The 9,385-nt window shown below is 52.8% G+C and overlaps 2 protein-coding genes and 1 long non-coding RNA gene across 3 annotated transcripts in view; all 3 read left to right on the top strand.

Moving 5' to 3' along the window:
- The window catches only part of LOC306841515, a 3,304-nt gene extending 2,440 nt beyond the window's left edge, over positions 1-864 (top strand). The window contains exons 2-3 of the long non-coding RNA XR_013781536.1: positions 1-25; positions 821-864. The exon at positions 1-25 is cut by the window's left edge and continues 78 nt beyond it. This is a non-coding gene — a long non-coding RNA (uncharacterized lncRNA). The remainder of the gene's footprint in view (positions 26-820) is intronic.
- Positions 865-3,061, top strand: LOC306841599 (zinc finger protein basonuclin-2; the record flags this gene model as incomplete). The annotated part of the gene is made up of 6 exons (XM_079371542.1): positions 865-990; positions 1,060-1,144; positions 1,241-1,656; positions 1,751-2,198; positions 2,534-2,916; positions 2,966-3,061. Coding segments are annotated over 6 exons (1,554 nt in total), but the record flags the coding sequence as incomplete, so codon positions are not given.
- Positions 3,062-5,289: 2,228 nt separating this feature from the next.
- On the top strand, positions 5,290-8,510 carry LOC306841766 (uncharacterized protein). Its single transcript, XM_079371729.1, has 6 exons — positions 5,290-5,509; positions 5,590-5,659; positions 5,730-5,845; positions 6,412-6,650; positions 6,716-6,789; positions 6,881-8,510. The coding sequence occupies exons 1-6, from the start codon at positions 5,293-5,295 to the stop codon at positions 8,142-8,144; spliced, it is 1,980 nt and encodes a 659-aa protein (XP_079227855.1). The 5' UTR covers positions 5,290-5,292; the 3' UTR covers positions 8,145-8,510.
- Positions 8,511-9,385: the final 875 nt, after the last annotated feature.

Genomic DNA, 9,385 nt, shown 5'->3' with positions numbered 1-9,385 from the left:
TGTGGACACGGCTGGGTGGTTCACGGTGAGACACACACACACACACACACACACACACACACACACACACACACACACACACACACACACACACACACACACACACACTGCAGATGTGTGCAGTCACTTCACTGACATGAAGTCAGGTGTCGCTGTCATCACGTCACCAGAACATCTGGAGGGAACATCTGCACAAACAAACATCGACCTTATGTCTGTTATTGATCCGTCATTGAATGGATCGCTCCCTCAGGGGGGGGGGGGGGGGGGGGGACACGTTGGCTCGAGCTGAAGCTGAAGCTCTCGACTTAGCGCTCCACCGTGGTCGTGGTCGTTGGGTGGAGCCTGAAACAACCAGGTCTCAGTCCAAGCAGCTGGAGGTGGTCTGGACTGGGGGGGTCTGGACTCAGCCTTAGAGAGGAGGGCGGAGCTTAGACAGTCTGGGCTGTTTGGAAGTTTTCTGTTCACTGAGAGATTTTATATCCCGTATGGAGCTCCTCAGAATCCCCCAGGAGGCGGAGCTTGGAGAACGCTGCTGAGAGAGGGCGTCCAGGTTTCACCTGCTGGTCTTATTTAGATGAACCGGATCACAGGAAGAACATGGTCTTATTTAGATGAACCGGATCACAGGAAGAACATGGTCTTGTTTAGATGAACCGGATCACAGGAAGCACATGGTCTTATTTAGATGAACCGGATCACAGGAAGCACATGGTCTTGTTTAGATGAACCGGATCACAGGAAGAACATGGTCTTGTTTAGATGAACCGGGTTTCTGTTTTGACTTGTCTCCAGTACTCTCTGTCTTTTCCCTCCTCAGCCTTGGAGAAGCTCCAGGCCCCGCCCCCCTCCAGCTGTGGCCCAGTGGAGGTGGCTCTTCCTGGGCTGGTGTTCGACCTGAGCTCCCTGGTCTTATATGGAGCTCAGGCCGTTCCTGTTCGCTTAAAGATCCTGCTGGACCGCCTCTACAGCGTGCTGGCTCCAGAACAGGTACGCGGCGTGGTCGTGTCCAGTGAGCACTCAGACTGAATGATGATGACTGATGGCGTGTTGTTTCAGGTGGAGCACATCCTGCACGCTCTGGGCTGGAGTTTGGGGGACTATGTTCGAGGATACATGCTGCAGGTGAGGGCGCCATCACGCCGTGTGTGAAGGGATCGACATCAAGCTTCAGATGTTTCTATAAAACTGTCAAAGCTTCAGATTAATGAACCAAAGTGGAATAAACGTTTAATCTGAGTGGGACGTCTGTTTCCTCTCCTGTGTTACGTTCTCTTTCTTCCCCCTCAGTCTCCCGGTGGGAAGGTGTTGGACCGCTGGTTGATGGTGACTCCGGAGGAAGAGCTGCTGATCCTCAAACAGTTCCTTCGTTTTGGAGAAACTCGCCCCATCGTCCAGTTAATGACTCTTCACTGCCCAGAACCTCCGACCGACTTCTCTCCCAGCGAGCCGGCGAGCGGCCAGGTAAACATCACCGCCTTCATCGAACGAGACGCAGGAGGGTTTTCAAGTTCAGCAGCAGACGTCTGTCGCTTGAAGAAAAACTGTCCAGCTGACTGCAACCAAACTGTCCACCAGTTTGAGAACTTTCCAGGCAGACTGTCTCTGCTGCTGCCTTTCCACTTCCCAAAGTCCAGCTTCCAGCTTCCCTCCAAGGTGAGTCACATGACTCATCGTCTTCATCGCACCCTGATGAGACGACTCGCTGTGCTCACTGTGATCCCTTCTCCTCTTCGCTCTGTTCAACCAGGATCTGGATCCTCCAAGTAAAGTTACATTTCTGTGGAAGCCAAGCAGCTCAAAACCAGCTCAAAGACCCGACCAGGAGAGAAATCAGAACCAAGAGACAATAAAAATCAAAGCTGACCCTGAGAAGACAAACCGCCCCCGATCAGTCGGCCTTCACAAACCCTGGTTCCAAACGGACCGGGATGTTGACCTTCAGAGGAGCAGCCCCATCGCTCCCAGCGTTCCCTCCTCTCCCACAAAGTTCATGGGCTCCTCTTCCCTCAGTCCTCTACCATCCTTCTCTTCCTCCTTCCTCTGCTCTCTTCCTCCCTCCTCCTTTCCTTCTTCCCTCCTTCCTATCCCCTCCACTCCCCCCTCCTCCCTCTGTACCCTCCCTTCTCTCTCGCCGGCTGGAGGTCGAAAGGGGAGGGTCTGCTGTGGGGTTTGTGGGAAAAGCTTCTATGACAAAGGTATGTATAAGTGTCCATTCATCATGCATCTTCATCCTTGACCTTCAACTGACCTTGAATCTTGAGTTTCTTCGATACAAAAACAGATCTTCTGCTGACCTCGAGGTGGTTTGGTTGGATTTGGTCCAGTATAAACTGTGTTTGTGTATCTGGGAGCTGCACCTGGTCCAGTCTGACCCCCTTTATTCTTCTTTGTGTGTAGCGGATCTCAGAGGTTGGGGTCTGACAGGGTCTGGTTCAGGGTGTGAGACTGATCCTTTATCTGGGCGGGGACAGACCGAGCGTTGCACCGTGTTTGTCAGCAGACGTTTATGATGCATTTCCTGTGTGTGCAGGAACGCTGAAGATCCACTACAACGCCGTCCACCTGAAGATCAAACATGGCTGCACGGTGGCGGGCTGCACCATGGTGTTCAGCTCGCTGCGAAGCCGGAACAGACACAGCGCCAACCCGAACCCCCGCTTACACACAGGAACCAGCAGAGACCTGAATCACTGTGAATCACTGATCCACAGAAACGTCAGTCGCTCACAAGTCTGCAGGAAGAGAGAGTTCAGCAACAAGCTCTGGAAACACGATGAAGACGACACGCACACGCCCCCCCCTCAGACTCTGAGCCAGACTCTGAGCCAGACTCTGAGCCAGACTCTGAGTCTACAGTCCAACAGCTTCACATCTTACCCACACACACAGGCTCCTCCCCCACCAGTCCTCCCAGTTCAGGATGCTTCCTCACTGGTCTCACATCCCTCCCTCCTCCCTTCAGGTTCACCTGACCCCACATCCCTCACCGCTCACCCTGCACCCCCCCGTCATGTTCACCCAGAAGAAGAACGGAGCAAAGCTTACACCAGCCCACTGACCAATGAGGAGCAGCGGTGGGTTTCAGGCGACCTCGTCCCAAAGAAGAAGCCGAGGAAGTCGAGCATGCCGGTGAAAATAGAGAGAGAGAAGATGGAGGGAGGGAGAAACAAAGAGGAGGAGGATTCCTGAAGGTTTTAAACAACATTTAAGAAACTTAGAGTCTTATGTTTTCAAAGCTAGCTCACGGTAAGCTAACACCGCTAACACGGCGAGAACACAGCTGCAGCTAATTTCTTTCTAACGTTGTTTATCAGACGGTTCAAGGATTTGTATAATCTGTATGCAGACACCATCCTGTTAATGTACAGCATGCTGCTCCCCCCTGTGTTCACTCTCTGTAACTACAATAAAAAATACATTTATGTTTTTACATCACAGCGTCTTCAGCCTGGAGCGAGGAGGGAGGGGAGAAGGAGAGAGGGAGGAAGAGAAGGATGTAAAGGAGTGTGAGAGAGGGAGGAAGGAGGAAGAGAAGGATGTAAAGGAGTGTGAGAGAGGGAGGAAACACAGATGTGCTCGACTGTTCACGTATACAGCCAGCTACATGCTAACACCAGAGCATCAAACTGCTTCATCTTCTCTTCAGCTGTATCTGTAATGACTGATTATAGAGACAACCAATCAGCAGACAGAAGTCAATAAATAAACCACCTGTCAATCAGCTACACGCCTTATTGTGAATAACTCTGATCCTTCATCCAATCAGAACTGCTGAGTCATCAAAACATTCCCCCCGTACAGTGTGTGGATGGAGACATGAGCTAATCACACCTATTTGGTTTTTTGAAGCAGGCTGTAAACATGTTCATGTCTGCTGTAAAAACAGGCTGTTTGAATGGGTGTGTATGTGACTTCCTGTGCTGCTGCAGCCAGCCTCTAGTGGACACTCCAGGTACTGCAGCCAGCCTCTAGTGGACACTCCAGGTACTGCAGCCAGCCTCTAGTGGACACTCCAGGAACTGCAGCCAGCCTCTAGTGGACACTCCAGGAACTGCAGCCAGCCTCTAGTGGACACTGCAGGAACTGCAGCCAGCCTCTAGTGGACACTCCAGGAACTGCAGCCAGCCTCTAGTGGACACTGCAGGAACTGCAGCCAGCCTCTAGTGGACACTCCAGGAACTGCAGCCAGCCTCTAGTGGACACTCCAGGAACTGCAGCCAACCTCTAGTGGACACTCCAGGTACTGCAGCCAGCCTCTAGTGGACACTCCAGGTACTGCAGCCAGCCTCTAGTGGACACTCCAGGTACTGCAGCCAGCCTCTAGTGGACACTCCAGGTACTGCAGCCAGCCTCTAGTGGACACTCCAGGAACTGCAGCCAGCCTCTAGTGGACACTTCAGGAACTGCAGCCAGCCTCTAGTGGACACTCCAGGAACTGCAGCCAGCCTCTAGTGGACACTTCAGGAACTGCAGCCAGCCTCTTGTGGACACTCCAGGAACTGCAGGATGTTACACTTCAGCATCGGCTTTATGTTTCAACACTGGAATTTGTTGCTTGGTGTAAACTGAAAATAAAGCATTTTTTTTTGTATTCAACATGTTTATACATTTTCAAACAGGTAGACAGACATTGCACATTAAACAAACAGGAAGAAAATAAAAGAAAAAGAAAATAAAAACAAAATAATCACAATGACATTAATGATAGTAGTGCACACACTGTTTCTGGTGAATAGATCCGAACAATGCTAAAATAAATCAAATGACCAGGCTGACCTCTGAAGTTACAGGGACTGATAGCCAATGAAAGGGCCCCATGTAAACATGTACTGTGGTCCACTCTTCATAAGGAGGCGCCTCAGAACTCTTTAAGTTCTGTTGTGGAGCCCAGAAGAGCCCGTTTAGCAGAGGGAAGTTCTTTCCCAGTACTTCGTACATGTTGGATATTATTCCAGCAGTCTTTAATAGCAGAACATGTCCAAAGTCTATGACAGATAGACGCACCAGTCTCCCCACAGCAGGAGTCTGTGGACATTAGTTTCCACTTCCGGTGACACTGATGAACTATCTTCAGTTGAATGAATTTGTTGCCCACTTCTTTAAACATTTATATTTTTTAAACATGAATCCCAGTCGTCTGCTGATATGTCCACCATGTCCACCATGTCCACCATGTCCTTTAACCAAAGGGAACTCTCGTGTCGGGTCTCCGTTTCCAGTCGGACTGTATTCATGGTTGCACTCAGACGTTATCCATCAGAACAATAGGCGCTTTGCTGTGTTTGGAACATGATGATGGACTCTGTGTGTAACATGTCCAAAGCGGACACTCTCAGGGGGTTTGTAACCGACAGACTCGCCGCGGCCTCTCGCGAGATCTCCGCGGTGGTCGACAGAATCGTCGCCGAGTACGAGGAGGAGGTGTCGGGTTTGAGACTGGAGGTGGACCGGCAGAGGGTCCAGCTGGAGGTTCTCCTGCAGCCCCGGGTCACCCTTCACAAACAGGGTGAGTGACCAACGCGTCATCACACGTCATCACGCCGAACTGATGCCCGGATGTTGTGATAACTCTGCTCTTTGCTCCAGATGTGAAGCACAGCTGCAGATCCAGACGTGGTGATGAAGAGGAGGAGGATGAAGACCTGAGTCCTTCAGGGTGAGACGTCAGAGACCGCTCTGCCAGGTGAAGTCCTCATGAGTCTACAGACCGTCTGCTTCTCTTTCAGCTCGGATCCCGTCCCAGACCAGCTGAAGAAGAGGAGGCCCGGCACACCTCAGGACCCTGTAGACCTCAGGATCCGGATCCTGGATGACCCTAAGACCAAAGTCCTGTCAAACAGGGGTGAGTGGTTTTCAGTTGTTTGTACGTCAGGATTAGTGAGGGCCAGTCTCAGAGCCAGAACCAGAACCAGAACCAGAACCAGACAGAGTCCGAGCCAGCAGGCCACAGGTCATACACCCTTTAAAGATGGGAGACAGGAAGTGAGCGCAGGGCGAGCCGGAGGACAGGAAGTGAGCGCAGGGCGAGCCGGAGGACAGGAAGTGAGCGCAGGGCGAGCCGGAGGACAGGAAGTGAGCGCAGGGCGAGCCGGAGGACAGGAAGTGAGCGCAGGGCGAGCCGGAGGACAGGAAGTGAGCGCAGGGCGAGCCGGAGGACAGGAAGTGAGCGCAGGGCGAGCCGGAGGACAGGAAGTGAGCGCAGGGCGAGCCGGAGGACAGGAAGTGAGCGCAGGGCGAGCCGGAGGACAGGAAGTGAGCGCAGGGCGAGGAGGAGGACAGGAAGTGAGCGCAGGGCGAGCCGGAGGACAGGAAGAGCTCGCCGATCGGTAGGAGGGTAACCACTTTAAAATGTACTCTGACTTCCTGAAGTCAACTTCCTGTCCGTCTCTTTAACCCCTCCTCCGTCAGTTCTGGAGAAATGTCCGGAGCTGACGCTGGCGGTTCCTCGAGGTCTGAAGGGGGGCGGTCTGCTGGACCTGCTGAGGTCCAGCTTCCCTCAGCTGCAGGGAGAAAACCAACAGTTTGACATGTTGACGTGGGACAAGAAGAAAGGACGACGGTCTGTGAAGAGACTGACTCCACAGGAAGTGGACAGATACACGAGCTGCACGCGCTCACAGACCACGCCCCTTTTTATCCAACTCAAGGTACTCGCTTCATTCTTTATTCTGCTGAAGGTTCCGGAAGGACTTTGACCTCTTTGTGTTTACAGAGTCGACAAGAACCCGAGACCTCTGAAGACCACCTGTCCACCACCGCCATGTTGGCGTCTAATAAAAGCAGCCGGTCCACGAGGTAACTGCACACGGGGGGGGGGGGGGACAGAATAACAGAACAGAATCTGATTGGTCGCTGTTTGTCCTGTTTCAAACAGCAGCCGTGTTGAGGCGTCGAGCAGCTCAACGCCGCTCCAACACGACGTGGACACGGAGCGCGCTCACGATGACGGGGGTGAGATGGCAGCAGAAGTGGACGAGGACTTGGTGGCGTGCTCTGCTGATATCAGTACAGATGATCAAACAGAGAAGGACGACAAAAGAGCGCCAAACGCCAGCGATGGCGAGTTTAAAGAGAGCGACTCTGAGCTGCGGTCCAAACAAAGACGCTGTGGCGTCAAGGCCACGGGGAAACGTGCTCAGCGCTCGTGCAAAGTGTGCGGCGCTTTTCAGAAATCAGAAGCGACTCTCATCAAACACGCGTGGAGCCACGTGGAGGATGGGCGGAGTCTCTGTGGCGTGTGTGCAGAGCTGTTGGCGTGCGAGGCGGCGCTGAAGGAACACCTGCTGAGTGAACACCGAACTGACGACTGTCACATCTGTGGAGAGGCTTTCCTCAGTCCGCTCAGCCTGACCGAGCACGTGGCGGCGCACTCCGGGGACAGACCGTACCCGTGTGGCGTTTGCCCGGAGACGTTTGTGTCGAAGGTGGCGCTGGAGAATCACAGCAAACGCCACGAAGCCAGAAAGAAGCACAAATGTCACACGTGTAATAAAGTGTTTGAAGGGCAGTCGCAGTTAAAAGCTCACCGCACCTCGCACACGCACCTGTGCGGCGTGTGCGGGAAATCACTCGGCGACTACAGGTCTCTGTCTCGCCATAAACTGACACACAGCGGCGAGAGACCGCACGCCTGTCAGGTCTGTGGGCGGAGCTTCAAACTGCCCGGGACGCTGAGACAACACGAGAAGATCCACACGGACAGAGAGCGCTCGTTCCTCTGCGACGTCTGCTGCAAAATGTTCCTGACCAGCAAGCAGCTGCTCGTGCACATGAGGACGCACAACGGAGAGAAACCCTTCCACTGCGGCCAGTGCGGGAAAGGATTCACCACCAAGGGACCTCTGACAGTTCACATGCGAGTCCACACGGGGGAGACACCGTACCGCTGCCCACACTGCGGCTGGTCCTTCAAGCGTAAAGTTCACCTGGATAACCACGTGACGGTGCACTCGGACGTCAAACCCTTCGTCTGCGGGATCTGTGGAAAAGCGTGCGCTCGCAAAGTCTACCTGAAAGTCCACATGAGGACCCACAACGGGGAGAGACCGTACAAATGTACCCTGTGTGACAAAGCCTTCACTCAGAGTCACTGCCTGAAGACTCACATGAGGAGTCACGGGGTGCCACACGCCATGCCCTGACACGCCGCGCCCTGACACGCCGCGCCCTGACACGCCGTCTGTGCAGCCCCTCCCCCGAGCGGCCCTCGGCTTCAGCCTGAGAGCACCTGTGTTTGTCTCTGTTTTAAAGATGGACAACATAAACAAGAAGAAGCTAGAGGGGAGTCAGTGATGCGTTCAAGGTCAGTGGGCTAACTACAGAGTTACATGATGATGCGTTCAAGGTCAGTGGGCTAACTACAGAGTTACATGATGATGCGTTCAAGGTCAGTGGGCTAACTACAGAGTTACATGATGATGCGTTCAAGGTCAGCGCGATAACTGGACTGTCTGTAAAATATTTGATCATTTTGAGGTTTTGAGAAATAATAAACACCAACGACGTGCTCAGTGTGTCTCTCCTGATTGGTCAACACATCGAGGTCGAGTCCATCGTCTCTCAGTTAAAGGGACGATGGTTCGATCCCAGGTACGGCTGTCCAGGTGTCCTGTGTGCATGCTAAACGTGAACAGCGTGAACACGGAGAATGAAAGGGACTTCATGCATCGCCATGGCAACGCTTGTGAGCCGAGGTATGGCCGTGTTGTCAGAGAGCACAGAGGGGAGAGCAGGGCGTGGCCATGCAAATGAAAGAATCATGAGTGTTTGTTGTGACAGGAGACGCCCGCTCCATCTGTCACGTCTGACAGAAAGCAGGCCGCCAACCGCCGCCAGCAGGCCGCCAACTGCCAGGTGGAAACCATTAGGAACACTTAAATGATCCTGTCTCACAGGTCAAAGGTCGTGTGCTCACCTGCCTGTTCAGAGCCTCAAACATTTGCAATATGCAAACAAATACATCAATCTATCAAATGATAAAACAAACACACTGATTGGCCAACAGGCACATGAATATACGGCGTGAAGAGAGAGCGCGTCAGTCAGTCAGAGACTCAGCAGAAGATCCATCAGCTGCTCACCAGGTGGATCGATCACAGACCGAGGTAAAGTGTCTCCGTCATCTTCCTTTAAATAACACATCTGTTAGCATGTAGACCACCATCTCTATTAGCATGTAGACCACCACGTCTATTAGCATGTAGATCACCACGTCTATTAGCATGTAGACCACCACGTCTATTAGCATGTAGATCACCACGTCTATTAGCATGTAGACCACCACGTCTATTAGCATGTAGACCACCATCTCTATTAGCATGTAGACCACCACGTCTATTAGCATGTAGATCACCACGTCTATTAGCATGTAGACCACCACGTC

Source organism: Symphodus melops, assembly GCF_947650265.1.
Source record: "Symphodus melops genome assembly, chromosome: 20".
Lineage (NCBI taxonomy): Eukaryota > Metazoa > Chordata > Actinopteri > Labriformes > Labridae > Symphodus > Symphodus melops.
This window is presented reverse-complemented; position numbering and strand designations above follow the sequence as displayed.

Bases quoted from the DNA above. Each gene is read 5' to 3' on its own strand.
- LOC306841766 (XM_079371729.1), top strand. From the start codon at position 5,293: ATGATGATGGACTCTGTGTGTAACATGTCCAAAGCGGACACTCTCAGG. The intron at 6,651-6,715 runs GTACTCGCTTCA...TTGTGTTTACAG, and splicing joins CCCTTTTTATCCAACTCAAG to AGTCGACAAGAACCCGAGAC. The intron at 6,790-6,880 runs GTCCACGAGGTA...TTCAAACAGCAG, and splicing joins GCGTCTAATAAAAGCAGCCG to CCGTGTTGAGGCGTCGAGCA.